Consider the following 16,060-nt stretch of genomic DNA (forward strand, 5'->3'; position numbering starts at 1 on the left):
CGCATCCCAGATCTTGACTGTGTTGTCACTTGACCCGGATGCGAGCCGCGTTGAGTCGTGTGAGAAGGCGACTGACCTGACCCAATCGCTATGCCCCTCCAGCGTTGATAGGCACTCGCCATTGGTCGTATCCCAGATCTTAACGGTGTTGTCGTTCGACCCAGATGCGAGCCGCGCCGAGTCGTGTGAGAAGACGACTGAGCCAACCCGATGGCTATGCCCCTCAAGCGTTGACAGGCACTCGCCATTGGTCGCATCCCAGATCTTGACTGTGTTGTCACTTGACCCGGATGCGAGCCGCGTTGAGTCGTGCGAGAAGGCGACTGACCTGACCCAATCGCTATGCCCCTCTAGCGTTGACAGGCACTCGCCACTACTCACATCCCAGAGCTTGACCGTGTTATCGCTTGACGTAGATGCGAGCCGCATCGAGTCGTGCGAGAAGACGACTGCCGAGACTGCACCGCTATGCCCCTTAAGCGTTAATAGGCACTCGCTACTGTTCGTATCCCAGATCTTAACGGTGTTGTCGCTTGACCCGGATGCGAGCCGCGTTGAGTCGTGTGAGAAGGCGACTGAGCCGACCCAATCGCTATGCCCCTGTAGCGTTGAAAGACATTCGCCACTGCTAACACCCCAGAGCTTAACTGTGTTGTCGCTTGACCCAGATGCGAGCCGCGTTGAGTCGTGTGAGAAGACTACTGAGAACACCGGATCGATATGGCCCTCAAACGTCGACAGGCATTCGCCATTACTTACATCCCAGATCTTGACTGTGTTGTCACTTGACCCGGATGCGAGCCGTATCGAGTCGTGCGAGAAGGCGACTGACCTGACCCGATGGCTATGTCCCTCAAGCGTCTGGAAGCAGGCACTCCATTTATCTCCTATATTCGGCTTTATCGTAATCCACTGTGATTCTCCTTCCTCGAAATGACTCCTTACTAGGCTGCTCGTCGGGCTGAACACAAGTGCGGATACGTATGCCTGCAGAGGACTATTCTCTATCGCCCACTTGTGAGCCATAATGAATCGGCGCGCATCTCGAACCAGCGCAATCAGCTTAGTTGCATCTGCTTTTCCCTAGACTAAATTAGTACGTGTAATGCATGAGTAGCTCTGCGGGTTGAAGGATTACATTGACTAACGCCTCAAGTTTTGCCATTGAGATTACTCCTTTCGGCATGCTTTTGCACAAGCTAAGAGCCTCGAGCCAGTAGAGGTATTTCTTCCTTAGAAATTCGTGAACAGGGCCCTCATCTCGCAGGTCAACCGAGGAATTCGCAGAAGAACTGAAGCTCCAGTCACAGAGGTGATCGATCCAGTAGATGCACGAATAACGTGACGCCGCTAAAGGGTCTGGATCTGGCGGTTCCACTTGCTCCGCAGGATACCCTGGCGCACGCAAGTTGTACACGTCCCGTTGGAGCGTCTTAGACATAGCTTGGAGCGATTTCAATACGATAGAATGGTGAACATCCTCAACCCCACACGGCAAGATGTTATGGCTTGCTTCACTAGATAGAAAGTCTCGAGCTGACTGATGGATGATGTAGACACTACCTTCTTGTATCGTGAGGAATGAGCCACACATATTTACAATCGCGGTAACGGCTTCATTTACGTCCCGGGCCTGGGTGGGCAAGCCGGATAAACTATGCAGCTCTTGCAGGCGTAGCGGACGGTAAGCTGCAATGACAGTAGAGAGAACTTGCCGACAAAGTTCTGGATATTGACGCTGCAACCGTTCGATTTGCTTCAACATCCGACGATATAGGTCTTTCAATTGTGTTGGCACTTCTTCAAGAACTTGTAGCACCTCCCAAGCCATTACCTCCTTCAGCTCTTTAACGACAAGAGACACCCAGAGAAAAGTGCCACCAGCCTTTTGTTGCATTTTGTCCCGCACCGACTCTCGGAGGATGTTGTCATGTTGAATTTCTGGTAATTCCGAAAGGCAATGGTCGATATACGCATCAACGGCACGGGATACTTGCGTCGCGTTTTGTTTGAGCTCTAGACTCAGCCTAGTTCCGGAATCGTCAAGTTGCAGTCTCTGCTCAATAAAAGCCTCGTTGCGGCTAGCAACTATCCACTTAACACGAGGAGATATAGACGACTTCTGCGCAATAAAGTCTAAGAGTTTCGGCAAGTCCATTACGCACTCGTCAAGTGCATCAATGATCAAATATGTGGTCTTTAAGCTCGGGTCTTGCAGAATATCTATGAAGATTTCCAACAAGGCAAACCAAGCATTCACATCCTCGAAGAGCGCTTTGCCTGCGTGGTCGTGCTTCTTTCGTATGTGCAAGATGAGCGATGGCTGCTGATTAACAAGCATGTACAACAGACCTCGTAGCACGGACGTGGCGCTGTTAATGCGCGAGTCAGTTGCTTGACAGAAAAAGTACGACACAAGGCCTGTTGCGCCTATTGAGCGCTGTAGTTCGTCGACAATCCCACATATCAGCATTGTCTTCCCTTTGCCAGGATCAGCCTTGACCCACAACAGTTGGTTCTCTGGTCCATCGCGCCATTGCCGGAAGTCCGGGTTGTCGAGAACCCAGCGGTATGAGTCCTTTAGTAGTCCGCCTTTAGTCTCCTCAATACGCTTCTTGTCGTCGCGAGGATCGGTAAGGCGCAGGTCCGCTAGGCACTTGTTGTCCGCGCTTGTTTCGTGCATCCTCTCCTGCTGCTTGGTCTGCTCCCGAATGGCTGAGCTAATGCTGTCCAGCTTAACATTCTGAGACTTGGCCATTTCAGCAATCGCGCCGAGCCGAGTCCGGATCGAGAGCGTATTGTACTGCGCCGAGTCCGCCTGCACTGCCGCCTCGGCTGCTTGTATATCGCTTAGCTCGCCATCCCAATTATCCAGCTTAATAAGGTCTCGTGCGAACACCGAAAGCCGTCTACGGTGGTAGTAGCACACGCTCTTCATCTGGTAGAGCAGCAACTTCGCATAGAGCTGGATAATGACCTTCTCGAGCTCATCACGCAGGCCTGAAGAATGCGCCTCAGTCATGTTCTCGTCTAGTAAGAGGGTCGAAAGATTCCAGTACCAGTCCATCCTCGACACAACATAGGCGATGCCCTGCCGGTTAGAGCTCGCCTGGGTGAGCGGGTTCATCAGAATCTTAGCCATGCACATTAGTGCCAGACGATTTTATGAGTGGCAGTAGTACAAACCTCAAGCGCAAAGCAGACACCCACCCAGGCGACAGCTGCTTCAGGCGATGCCTGGATCGCTTTGTCCACAACCTCTTTCACGGCCATGGCGGCCTGGATGCCGTCTTCCATCCCCTGCTTCACCTTGGCATCCTTCTCCGTTCTGCGTAGCCCATTCTGAACGAGCTGCTGCATCTGCATACGCCTTTTACCTGTGTCCTGTGCAATCTCGTTCTGCTGCAACGCGAGGTCTGCAGAGTAGTAGAGGTTGGAAGCGTCTGCATCTTGTTCGCTCAGCCGAGCAGACAAGATCTTTTCGTAGGTATCAACGGTGCTCGAACCGCTTATCTTCGCCTGGTCGTATGCTTGGTTCCAGAGGCGTGCTGGCAGAACGGGCGGAGACGTGGCAGCATCAGGAGCGGCCCGTGCAGGTGGGGTAATGGATGGCAAGGCTTCAACACGCGGGGATGTGGGCAGATCCTTTTGGCCGAATTTGGCCTTGAGACGGTTTCGCCAAGACATAGTAGATGGAAGAAGTGGCAAACAGCTGTTGTGAGAGACAGCTGTTGTGAGAGGGAGGAAATAGTAGATATATATTTCGAGGCGTTGAGGTAACTAGCGACAGGATTGCGACCTGCAGCTGTGGGCTCAGCCTCAAATGCTGCGGGCTCAGCCTCAAATGCTGCAAGTAAGCAAATACGCGAAATGTTGGATTGTTGGCCGCGACACAGAAAGGCTAAAAGCAGTCGTAGTTGAAAGTGAACAACAAAGACATCGCGAGACTCGAAGGACTCTTGCATTTTGCTTTTGTTGCGACGGCGAGAGGTGCAGGGCGCAAGTCATGCGACATAACGACCAAACCTTGCGTACTTTTGAAGTGAGGTATCTCAATACTTTATCGCTTACTGCAAGATACATTGGTTGCAGCGCATTGTCCTTAACAGAGGCGGGTTTGCAAGTGATCAAGGTGCATCCCTAGGTAACGAGACAACCAGTATAACGACACTTTTTCATCTGGACCTTCGGCGTCAGGCCAGCGCTGCTATATAGAGTTAAGCTCAACGCGTATCAATTCTATAGCTGCTGCTCTTCTAGCGTATCAGCCTCCGATGCCAGAAAGCACGTCGTCAACCGTGCTATCGCTCGTTCTATTGATGCTATCGACTAACTCTCCTCTAACATCCCCCTGCTCCTCCGCGATAGTACACTTCTGCGAATAGCTTGGTATGCTAGAAAAGAAGCTATGATAGCAAATATTAAGACTGCAGTCTTAAAAAGTCGATTTAAAGCAGTAAGTATAGATCCCGGCAGTTTCTCTGCGTGAGCGACAGGATCGTCGACACGCGTGTGATCGGCCGTGCGACGTAAGCGACATTTGCCCGGTAACTAGTAGCGTGACCGAGTCTTTAGTAGCCGTGCTCGACCCCCGCGACATATAGCCAATAATTACTTCGCATGTCAGTGTACCCTAACTCTGCATCAATTTGCTATGCTCCTGAATAGATGAAGCAGGCAGACCTTACCCTGTAATTAAGAAGCAGTGCATCTACATGCTGCTCTCTCAGCTGCTCCTATGTTTCAAGCTCTTAATCTAGAGCTTTGCCAGTCTGTGACAATCTCAAACCTTGCCAGTGGGCGCGCTCACACCTTTCTCTGGCGCAGCTGGAGAGAAGACCACCTAAGACTGCTCTTGTGACGCAAGCAATTCACTACGGTGTTAGCGACATGCGCGAGTAGTTGGGTGGTGCTCTCCAAGGACAACACTGCACCTATCGCATGCTCTGTCGTACAGAGCAAGGAGCTCCTTGTAATCACATCGCTTCGCAAGCAGGTGAGCGTGTTAGGGTGCTCGTGCCCAAGCGCTTTCTCGTACCCTTCTAGCGCCCGTCGATGCATCCTCTCTACCTTCTTATACTTGTCCTGACTCTCTAGCACCGACCTAAGGTTACTAACGCTAGTAAGCGTGTGAGGGTGCTCGTGCCCCAGTGTTCTCCTCCTAGTCTCCATTACTTGCACAAACAGCTCTTCGGCTCCCTTATATCGTCCATCACTGTATAGAGCTATAGCGCATCGATGTGCTAGATTCAATCTCTCCTCGTTATTATTCCTCTCACTATGTGACATTATGTACTGTGCGTGCGGAAGCAGTCGCCTCTATTTACTTCTGTTACTGTGGTTGTCATTTAGAAATAACTGGAATAGCTGTGTGATTGTGCGTTGATTCCATTTGTGAAGCCGTCCCTGCACCTGCACCTGCTCTCGTAGTAAGGCTTGATACACTAACTAACGTGCGGGGATCAGTAAGCTGGCCGCCCCACCCAACTTGACACGACGCTCTACACAACCACCACAATGCCGCGACAACAACGCCTTATACAGACTTTTTGTGATAGTAGAATAAGTCTTACTATATCATCCTATCATAACAATCTAGAACAACCAATCTACGCCTTTGCGAAAGCGTAGTACGATATGCTAAAGTCAACTTTTTAGACGCGCCTCTATGGTATCTAGCCACGATTAGAGATAGTCTCTGTCAACCATAAGCTATTACCTATTACCTATCAAAGAGCAGTTACTCGTGCAGTAGATCCTAGCCCTTAATTAGCGTGGTTTTCTACCCTATATTATTGACGTACGACGAATGGTAGACACGTTACTCACCGCGCGTGGTTAAGATTCACCTCCACAACCTGTAGTTAAGAAATAGGTGTTGCGCTTTATCCAGAGCCAGCCAGAGCTTCAGACGAAGTGGACTAGAAGGCTTAATAGCTAGCGCGCCTAGTACGAAGATCCTACTATAATCGCAGCGTGGTTTAAGCTAGTAGAAGAGACGCGCTAGACGTACGGTATTCTAGACTAAGATATCTATAACTTTGATGAGACTGGATTTGCTATGGGTGTCGCGGTAACGATAAAAGTCGTAACTAGCGCTAATAGAGTTAGTTGAGTAGTTTTCGTACAGCTAGGTAATCGCGAGTGGGTAATAGTAATTAAGTGTGTTAACGCGTCTAGCTGGTCTCTCCTACTGTTCGTAATCCTCTTTAGTAAGGTCTACTAGAGCAGCTAGTACCGTAACCTCCCGCTAAACTGGACTATCGCAGTATTAGATAACGGCTAGACGACTAATTAGCTTGGAGTAGAGTGGGTGAAATACTTTAATTTGTATACGGCGGCTCGCACAGCTAGAGTCTATCAGCTTCTTATTCTAGATAGCTATAGCAGCCACATTACGGTAAATTTTAACTAATACTATATAGGAAATACAATTATCACTCTCTATATACCACCTTATACCTCTTATCTCCTCTAGCCTCTAGAGGTGAGCTGCCACTCTCCTCTTAAGCGCGCGTTTGGACGTGAAGTTAATGTGCTCGCCTACTAAGGCGTCTATCACGTTAATAATATAGAGTTCCTTAAAGCCTATATACGGACCTAGCCGACAGTTTTCACGCAGCAGAATATTTGTAGCGGAGGTGAGCACCAATGCCCACTAAGTCAATACTACGTGACAACCACTCGGCCGCAGCCAACCTACCAGCAAAAGGTAAGCACGAGAATAATCTGAACTGATTATTCTAGTGTAGTATAATATATATAGGCATGTAACTCCGTTACAATATTCAGGTAGGCTTTCGAGCGACAGGACTTGTCTCTTCTTATCTAGATCGCGTTCCATCGTCGCTTATAATAGCCAGAACACCGTCTTTACCATAGATAACAGCGCAGACAGAGATACTACATATAGTAGCAGAGATTCAGTAGTAAGTGCACTATCTCTAAGAGCGACTACGCCGATAGCTAGAGAGCCTAATGAGCGTTGCAATACGCCAGCTTACTGAAAGCGCTTAACTTGTAATGTAATTAGCGATAATACTTATAGAGGAGAATAAGAGGCTACGTATATAAGTCTAGCGTTAACGTCAAAAGCAGAGTTAGCAGCGTTAATATATCGCTTCGAGTAGAGTGCTCTAGGTGCAGTAGGCTTAGTAGCTTGCTGTAACGTGCATACCGCATAACCGAGAAACCCGCCTTACCGAGATAGAATTGGTATCCGACCTTCTGTTTCCTTTTCGCGTATACATATCGTACTATAATCAATATCGCATTACTCTCTAGACCTACCTCTTGATATAGGTAGTATGTACTACAAAAAATCTAATCGTCTTCGTCTTGCTTTTCGTTATTTCAGGCATAGCGTCTACAGCCCGTCTTCCTTCATACCCCTGCATCACTAAAACTGCTAGGGTATTTTCCAAGTTCGAAGCAGTAAGGCGCTAGACAAATAGCTAAGGCACTGAACCATATACGCAGGATTTGTTTCGATATAGTAGTAGTCGCTTCCGTGAGTTTCTCCGCGTGAAGTGTATTATGCCAAGAGTAATGTACGTTAACGTTGTGGCCTAGCGCGCTTACATAGGGCCGGATAGAAAATAAGTCGCACGTTTTGTATACCGCGCTATGCCTGGTTGACTTACATTGTAGTGCTGCTTTAGTGCGCCAATAGATAGCACAGACTAGCTATCTATGGGTGCTAGCGGATTCTTGCTTGGTGCTTATTCCCACTCTAACGCTAGCTCACTCGTCTCACAAGGCGCTGCTAGCGTCGGCACGTGACTTATATCTTTAGGTTACAAGATAGCAGCTATTATCGCCAGCGCACTTACTAATGGACTGGCTTCCACCCTTTTGGTCCGAATCTCTTAAGCCAACTTGTGCCTAGTGCTTAAGTTAATATTTATCTTTTAACAGTCAACCGCCGTAGCTGAACACTGATACTACTTTCTTTCTTGACAACACTAACAACGATTGTATATTTAAGAGAAATCAAAGCAGACACTTTGATCTTTTACGTCCCTGTGAGTAGTTATAGTATTTTGATTGTAATTTAGCTAAGCATATCTTAGATTGCGACCCCAAGATAGCGTATATATCAACTTGATTAACTGATTAGAAATGAATCCATCTAATTCATGCCAATCTCCAGAACAGCATAGCATGATCTTCTATAAGCAATAGAAGCAGTGAATGTGCAGGTACAGTACTGACCGGGCTGTAGGACTATCAAGCTATGCCTGTTCAGGTTATGGGAGTAGCCGATAGAGCCGCTTCATTTATGATTGGACGGCAAGAAATTCTTATCTGCTAAATCAATTTAGCGGTTGTCACACTATTATCGCTGCGAAGTGCTTACAGAGTTAGTAGGTGTTAGCTACAGCAGAGCGACAAGAAGCAGCTGCAGTTGTCAACTGCATGACGCTCAAGACTTAAGCGTATCGATACTAATACATAAGGTCTTTAATTACTGCATAGCCAATTATTGCGTGACATGCCATCATTATCTGCAACCCATCAACTTCCATTCCCTGTCAGCGAGAAACCGGCCTTGTGAAGATAATCTCTAGACTAGTAGGTGAGTCTTGTCTTCTATATATTGATTTACTGCTGTCTAGGTCCAAAATTTTATAAACACATTTTGCAGGGCATATCAAATAAGACCCTAATGCCCAACAGCTGTCATATGGCCATTTGCTGCGTCCTGGGTGAAAAATTTCTTAGCGCACGTCTTGCAAGGGATTTTGGGGCTCCCATGTCCAGTGGATGTCATGTGGCCGTTTGCTGCGTCCTGGGTGAAAAATTTCTTGGCGCACGTCTTGCAAGGGATGTTGGGGCTCCCGTGTCCAGTGGATGTCATGTGGCCGTTTGCTGCATCCTGGGTGAAGAATTTCTTGGCACACGTCTTGCAAGGGATATTGGGGCTCCCGTGTCCAGTGGATGTCATGTGGCCATTTGCTGCATCCTGTGTGAGAAACTTCTTGGTGCAGGTTTGGCATCTGAGTTGTGGTCCTTTTATGTTATGCTGATTCAAACTATTACTCCGCATGCCGAGAGGCGAAGCATTAGCATGCTCTTTTAGAGTTTTTTTTTTCTCTTGCCGAGATCCTGCTGCAGCATCAGCGCCCGATACACCGCCAAGCAGAAGACAATTGCTATACTAACCAACTGCCTCTCGGATCACTTCTTCCATGGTGTGGGTCTTAGCTATCTCTGCTGCTGGTATAACTGACAGCAACTCCTTAAGCTTCTGCATGCTGTCAGCCGTCAGGCCATGCGCCAAAGTCTTTGCGCCAAGTTGACACGAACCGTCTTAAGCGCTTGCATCTCTGTATCTCGGGCGACGAACTCGCCCATAGTGGGGATGCCTCGGAAACTGAAGTCGATCTTATGCTTACTGACACCTGACGCGCTTAGCTAAGTTTGCATAACATAGTAGGGATTACCTTAATGTATAGTTACATTGAGATCGCGCCCGAAGGAGCTGAGGAGACATATTAACCATGCCCTCGATTACTTCAGCTACTGTCTGAAAGTCTTCCTCTTTTGCATCTTCGAACTTGTTCATATCAAAATGGGTCCGCGAGAGTGACCGCTTATCCGTCGACTCAGAGAGATCTAGACATCCAGCACGCTGGCTAACTACAAACCTCTGTAACTGTTAGCATAACTATTATATACCATGTCTAGCTAACTTACAATCCGATTTTGCTTACCTACGATCCTCCCTACGTTGCTAGACTTGAGCTCAAAGAAGCAGACGATCTGAGTCTTGTTTGTCTGGTCTCGCATCTTCTTTAAGAAGCTATCTACCAATTCCTGCAGATATGCATTCCCTGGCTGCAGCACCTCAAGCGCGGCAGGCTGCAACTGGTCCTCATGGTACTCACGCCGTGCTGCCTCGAGCATCTCCATCTGGTCCATCCCCTCAGCGCCTCGAAACGGCGTACCGAAGAAGACTAGGCCAGTCGTCGACGAGAACAGTCCAGGCCATTCGTTTGGGTACTGCTCGGCTTCTAGGAGTGCCTGCAGAAACGTTTAGCGACTGCCGCGTCTTCGTCTTATCTATCTATCCGTTCCCTCACCTTTAGCACAACCAGCCCGCCAAAGCAGTGCGCCACGAACACCAGCGGACGAAACGGGACATCCTAGCATAATCAGCGGATACAAAGCATCTACTAAGCACGGTCATCGGCACCTTTCTCTCCCGCTTCAACGCTCTCAGCAGCCGCTCAGCTACAGTTGACACGCTCTGCTGCATCGCCTCCTTGCCAAACCACTGCGACTCATACCCGTACCGCATAATGCGCGCATTTGGCGCTACCACTGGCAGCATGTCGTTGTCGATAAGCCAGTTGCGCCATCTTGGCTCTTCTGCCGTGCCCGCGTTTTTGCACCAGCTGTCGTCGGGATGGGCGCCGAGACCGTGGACTGCGACGATGCTAGCCGGTCAGTTGTAAGCTATGTGCAAGCGGTCGTTACAGGCAAGCGTACTCGATGCTCTGCGCTTGTATGGGTGCTTCACGGAGCACCCTTAGGCCCACGTCCTTGTTAGTGACTGACCGAACCTAGTTCCGTATTAGCCTCGGCGCTCGCCCAGTCTCCTATGCTGGGCCTCACCATTGCTAATTATAAAGAAGAAGCGTCTGCTCACTCCGTCGGATGAGGACTTGGAGGCGACAGGAAGGAAGTGAAAGGAAAGAAAAGGTGAAATAGAAGCAGAGAGAGCGGCACAGCGACATGAGCAGCCAGGCTGAGACAAGGCTGAGCGTCCCAAGCGTTGGCTGTCGTAGCGCTGCGCCGCACCGCCTTCACCTACATCGAGCTGGCTGGCGCCAAATTGTGTAGCAGGAAGCCATTTCTGTCGTAAGCCACACGAAGGCGCCTTCTGTGAACGATGCAGTATTGTCGCGTTCTCTGCTATGCTATCTTCTGTCCCGCGTCATGTATTCCCCCTGACCGTTAGTAACGTTACTGGCCGTCAACTCGATTACTATAATATCATTTGCTGTGCCTTCTCATGCATTGAATCCTTATTAGGGCATTCATCATTGGAGGCATTTACGCACTGCCTAGCTGCTGCTATTCTTAGACTCTAGCCCGCACACTCGACCTCATGCTGCCTCTGCATTCTGCGTTCTGCCTCTCACTAGTATTGCTGCCTCCACTGACATGGACAGAGCTATCTTAGCGCTGGCACAAGACCTGCCTCACAGCGTACCTCGAACATACGCTGCCCTGTCAGAACTAACTAAAGTTCCTCTTTCTACCCTTCACTACCGTGGTTGAGGCAGTAGTAGCTCGCTTGACAATAGCAACTAGTGCCCTCTAGACTCTGTTCCCAAAATTCAGTAGTTAGACAATATAGTTATCCACGTATGCATTTATCGTTTCTCGCCTCTCGCCTCTCGCCTCTCGCTAACCTAGTTATGCATGCTTATAGCTTCGATACCCCTCTCCACCAGGCCCTGCATCATCTACTCAGCTAGCATCTGCATGCTTTCCGCCCTTTGCTCCGCTCCTCTAGTTTCCGTCTTATAGTATACACCCACTCGTCTAAGAACATCCACAGCCAAAGAGCCCCAAACCACACTGCGATAATAACAGTACCCACAAGACTGAGCGCGCTAAACCAGCGAGACGTGTGCCAGACTAAAGCCCAATGAACAGCCATAGTTTGATCAGCTGCAAGTGCAACCTGCATAGAGTTAAGGATCGTAGATACTACAGCAAATACAAATAGTATAGGGCCATAGAGGCGCGCAAAATAGTCTCCATATTGCCCGTGTACCTGCTCGAAGTGAAACTTGCGCAGGAGCAGAGGCGCGTAGAAGTTGAGTCGCGTCAGTCTCAGCTCGCCGAAGCAGTACCTTCTTGACACAGCCGCATCCTCAATATAGCGAAGATCCCCAGCAAATCGACAGAAAGATGGCCAATCAACGTCGCTAGGGACAAGGCGAAGGTGGTCCTGTTGAGCAATATGGAAGTCCGACTCATGTCGGATTAAGTAGCGATACGTGCGCAAGAAGCCGGTTGCTGCTGCGCGAAGACTGCTTTGGCCGTCACCTAACGACCCCAGTTTTTGATCTAGATAGGTCTCCCAGAAGGCATGCGATAGAAGATATCTCGGAATGGGTTTGATAAATATGCGGTCGTGGATCCAGACCAGGTGGAGACGGGGGTCTTCTGTGATGATAATCTCACGGCCTTTAACGCGTTGGTGGTGCAACGGGTTCACGTTTGCACTTGACATGGTTGTCATAATCCATAAACGCGGTGATATTCTCTCGAGGTCGTCTGACCGTAGATCAGCCTCAAGAAACTGCTTCGTGAGACTGAGGTCGTTAAGTGGAATCGAAGGCTGGCCAGGCAAGGTTGTACTCTGCGATGCGCTAGGTTCCGGGTCTAGATCGCAAACAAGCTGATTTACTTTTAAGAACGGCGGCATAACGGCGGCATAGTAGCGTTGAATGCAGAGGAGATCGAAGAAGTTCAGTTTCGACCTTTGCAATGATGTTTCATGAACGCTAATCGAGCAGACAGCGCAGTCCATCCTAAGCAGTTGGGCGCGGCGCAACCCCCACCACCGCCGGGCGCTTGCCGACGCAGGCGGCGCTCAGCCTTGCGCTTCTGCCCTGCAGCTTAGCCTTGGGTCTCAGCCTTGGGTCTCAGCTGAGCTGCTCGCGCCGCTGTCTTGCTTTCATTGCCTTGCCTTGCCTTCCCCTCTCCACCTCTCTCTTCCTGTCTCTTCCTGTCTCTTCTTATATATCACCTATTATATCTTCTCGCCTCTAATCCCTCATCCAATCCCTCGAGCAGACCCTGCTCTCTTACTATCAGCAATGGTGGGTCTGGCACGGGAGGGTGCGCACCGAGGCTAACGCGGGGCTAGGTTCGACCTATCACTAGCAAGGACGTGGGCCTAAGGGTGCTCCGTGAAGCGCCGGCCGAAGCGCAGAACATCGAGTACGTTTGCCTGTAATGACTCCTTACACACAACGCACAGCTCACTAGATAGCATTGTCGCAGTCCACGGTCTCGGTGCCCACCCTGACGACAGCTGGTGCAAGAACGCGGGCACGACAGAGGAGCCACAATGGCGCAACTGGCTTGTCGAGCACGACATGCTGCCAGCGGTAGCGCCGAGCGCACGCATCATGCGGTACGGATATGAGTCGCAGTGGTTCGGCCAAGAGGCGATGCAGCAGAGCGTGTCTACTGTGGCCGAGCGGTTGCTAAGAGCGTTGAAGCGGGAGAGAAAGGTGCCGATGACCGTGCTTAGTAGATGCTTTGTATCCGCTGATTATGCTAGGATGTCCCGTTTCGTCCGCTGGTGTTCGTGGCGCACTGCTTTGGCGGGCTGGTTGTGCTAAAGGTGAGGGAACGGATAGATAGATAAGACGAAGACGCGGCAGTCGCTAAACGTTTCTGCAGGCACTCCTAGAAGCCGAGCAGTACCCAAACGAATGGCCTGGACTGTTCTCGTCGACGACTGGCCTAGTCTTCTTCGGTACGCCGTTTCGAGGCGCCGAGGGGATGAACCAGGTAGAGATGCTTGAGGCGGCGCGGCGTGAACACCACGACGACCAGGTGCAGCCCGCCGTGCTTGAGGTGCTGCAGCCAGGGAACGCATACCTGCAGGACTTAGTCGACAGCTTCCTAAGGAAGATGCGAGGCCAAGCAAACAAGACTCAGGTCGTGTGCTTTTTTGAGCTTAAGTCAAGTAATGTAGGGAACATTGTAGGCAAGCAGGATCGGATTGTAAGTTATGTAGACACTATATATAATGTTTAAACTAATAAAGACTATAGAGATTTGTAGTTAGCCAGCATGCTGGCTGTCTAGATCTTTCTGAGTCGACGGACAAGCGGTCGCTTTCGCGGACCCACTTTGATATGAACAAGTTCGAAGATGCAAAAGAGGAAGACTTTCAGACAGTGGCAGAAGTAATAGAGAGCATAGTTGAGGCGTCTCCTCAGCTCTTGTGGGCGCGATCTCAATGTAACTATACATAACAGTAGTCCCTACTATATTAAACAAGGTGGGCTAAGCACGCCAGGTGTCAGTAAGCACAAAGTCGACTTCAGTCTCCGAGGTATTCCTATTGTGAGTCAGTTCGTCGCTAGAGATTTAGAGATGCAAGCGCTCGAGAAGACTCTTGTCAAGACTTCACCCGCTACAAGTCGTCCAAGAAACGTTGTGATCGTCCACGGACTAGGTGGCATTGGTAAGACGCAGCTGGTGGTGGAGTTTGCACGAAAGCACCAGCGTCAGTTTAGTGCAGTGTTCTGGCTAGATGGATCGTCCGAGGCCAGCCTAAAGCAGTCGTTCATTGACATATCGCAGAGACTTCCACGCTGCGAGCTGACGGCTGACGGCGTGCAAATGCTTAGCCAGGCCACTGTCGAGGCTGATGCGGCAGTGCGCGAGTGTCGGCAGTGGCTATCCATATCATCCAACTACCACTGGCTCTTAATTGTAGATAACGTCGACCGCGACCACCGCGATAAAGGTGACTCGCAGGCATACAATGTGAAGGAATACTTCCCAGACGCAGACCACGGATCGGTCCTAATCACGAGCCGGCTGGCTAGTCTCCAGCGGCTCGGATCTGGCGTCAAGGTGGGAATAGTGGCAGCAGAGCAGGCCCGTGCTATACTCGAGAATAACGCTGGGAGAGTAGTCAAAGGCATGAGAAAGGCTTCACCTGTTAAATGGATGTTGCTAACACAGCCTAAATAGACGCCGAAATGGTGCTTGGACTGCTTCACGGGCTCCCACTAGCCCTCACCCAAGCCGGGTCGTACATGCGCGAGACAAATGTGTCAGCGGCTGCGTATGCGAAGCACTACGACAGCACGTGGGGTCGCTTGATGAAGAAAGAGGGTCGCTTTCCGCTCGACGAGTATGGCGATCGCAGCGTGCAGACTACTTGGACCATATCGTACGAGCAGGTTCAGCGGCGGAGCGATGGGGCAGCTTGTCTGCTAAAGTTGTGGGGTTTTCTAGACAGCGGAGAGGTGTGGTACGAGCTTATTGCAGCATGCAAGGATTTGGCGGAAGAGACAGATGTTCCAACATGGCTGCTAGAGATGGCTGAGGATGAGTTAGAGTTTGCAGAAGTAATGGGCCTGTTGTCGCGCTACTCGCTTATCGATGGCAAAGAAGGCACTGACAGCTACTCGATGCATTCAGTACTGCATCGATGGTGTAGCTCCCAGGCGAAAGATGAGGAGCGGCAGGCACTAGGTTGCTTGGCAGTAGAGCTAGTGGAATCAAGCGTACCTTCAAAGTCGGAAACGGAGTTCTGGAGGAAGCGGAAGCGGATTATGGCGCATGGGGCGTATGTTAGTAGATGGATAGTGAAGGAAGATAAGCTAGGTGAGAGGCAGGGCATGAAGACTTTTATACAGCCAGGATCGTTTTATAATCTTGGATATCTGCTTGACGATGAGCATAGGCAGCAAGCAGAGCAGATGTACCAGCGAGCGCTGGCTGGATACGAAAAAGCATGGGGGCCAGACCATACAGAGACACTCGACACCGTCAACAACTTGGGCGTTCTTTATGCAGACTTAGGCAAGCTCGAACAAGCCGAGCACATGTACCAGCGAGCGCTGGCTGGAAAGGAGAAGGCATGGGGACCAGACCACACATCGACACTTGACACCGTCAATAACTTAGGCGTTCTCTACAAAGCCCTAGGCAAGCTCGAGCAAGCCGAGCACATGTACCAGCGAGCGCTGGCTGGATATGAGAAAGCATGGGGGCCAGACCACACAAAGACACTCGACACCGTCAACAACTTGGGCGTTCTTTATGCAGACTTAGGCAAGCTCGAGCAAGCCGAGCACATGTACCAGCGAGCGCTGGCTGGATACAAGAAGGCATGGGGGCCAGACCACACAGAGACACTCGACACGATCAACAATTTGGGCCTTCTTTATGCAGACCTAGGCAAGCTCGAACAAGCAGAGCACATGTACCAGCAAGCGCTGGCTGGATATGAGAAAGCATGGGGGCCAGATCATGCAAAGACACTCGACACGGTCAACAATTT

At 50.2% G+C, this 16,060-nt stretch overlaps 6 protein-coding genes across 6 annotated transcripts in view; 1 reads left to right on the forward strand and 5 right to left on the reverse strand.

Annotated features, from left to right (window-relative positions):
* Positions 1–3,765, reverse strand: part of COCSADRAFT_185953 (uncharacterized protein) — a 5,018-nt gene extending 1,253 nt beyond the window's left edge. The window contains exons 1-3 of the mRNA XM_007707888.1: positions 3,187–3,765; positions 1,139–3,133; positions 77–1,083 (exon numbers count right to left, since the gene is read on the reverse strand). Of these exons, the coding sequence (XP_007706078.1) occupies positions 77–1,083; positions 1,139–3,133; positions 3,187–3,687 (3,503 nt within the window). The 5' untranslated portion in view covers positions 3,688–3,765. The remainder of the gene's footprint in view (positions 1–76; positions 1,084–1,138; positions 3,134–3,186) is intronic.
* A 1,224-nt stretch (positions 3,766–4,989) lies between these two features.
* Positions 4,990–5,232, reverse strand: COCSADRAFT_72964 (uncharacterized protein; the record flags this gene model as incomplete). Its single annotated transcript, XM_007707889.1, has 1 exon — positions 4,990–5,232. A coding segment is annotated over one exon (243 nt), but the record flags the coding sequence as incomplete, so codon positions are not given.
* A 3,134-nt stretch (positions 5,233–8,366) lies between these two features.
* On the reverse strand, positions 8,367–9,237 carry COCSADRAFT_281353 (uncharacterized protein). Its single transcript, XM_007707890.1, has 2 exons — positions 9,166–9,237; positions 8,367–9,108 (listed from the first exon to the last, which is right to left on the reverse strand). Exons 1-2 carry the CDS (start codon positions 9,191–9,193, stop codon positions 8,666–8,668), a joined length of 471 nt encoding a protein of 156 aa, XP_007706080.1. The 5' UTR covers positions 9,194–9,237; the 3' UTR covers positions 8,367–8,665.
* A 511-nt stretch (positions 9,238–9,748) lies between these two features.
* COCSADRAFT_104369 (uncharacterized protein) lies at positions 9,749–10,568 on the reverse strand (the record flags this gene model as incomplete). Its single annotated transcript, XM_007707891.1, has 5 exons — positions 9,749–9,805; positions 9,850–10,026; positions 10,086–10,148; positions 10,199–10,442; positions 10,495–10,568. Coding segments are annotated over 5 exons (615 nt in total), but the record flags the coding sequence as incomplete, so codon positions are not given.
* Positions 10,569–11,000: 432 nt separating this feature from the next.
* Positions 11,001–12,511, reverse strand: COCSADRAFT_42061 (uncharacterized protein). Its single transcript, XM_007707878.1, has one exon. The coding sequence runs from the start codon at positions 12,446–12,448 to the stop codon at positions 11,486–11,488; it is 963 nt and encodes a 320-aa protein (XP_007706068.1). The 5' UTR covers positions 12,449–12,511; the 3' UTR covers positions 11,001–11,485.
* Positions 12,512–12,842: 331 nt separating this feature from the next.
* The window catches only part of COCSADRAFT_31716 (uncharacterized protein), a gene marked incomplete at both ends in the record, with an annotated part of 4,011 nt that continues 793 nt past the window's right edge, over positions 12,843–16,060 (forward strand). The window contains 7 exons of the mRNA XM_007707875.1: positions 12,843–12,845; positions 12,893–12,966; positions 13,007–13,262; positions 13,435–13,761; positions 13,812–13,984; positions 14,022–14,650; positions 14,743–16,049. Coding sequence (XP_007706065.1) covers positions 12,843–12,845; positions 12,893–12,966; positions 13,007–13,262; positions 13,435–13,761; positions 13,812–13,984; positions 14,022–14,650; positions 14,743–16,049 — 2,769 coding nt within the window. The remainder of the gene's footprint in view (positions 12,846–12,892; positions 12,967–13,006; positions 13,263–13,434; positions 13,762–13,811; positions 13,985–14,021; positions 14,651–14,742; positions 16,050–16,060) is intronic.

The sequence above is a fragment of the Bipolaris sorokiniana genome (assembly GCF_000338995.1).
Source record: "Bipolaris sorokiniana ND90Pr unplaced genomic scaffold COCSAscaffold_24, whole genome shotgun sequence".
NCBI lineage: Eukaryota > Fungi > Ascomycota > Dothideomycetes > Pleosporales > Pleosporaceae > Bipolaris > Bipolaris sorokiniana.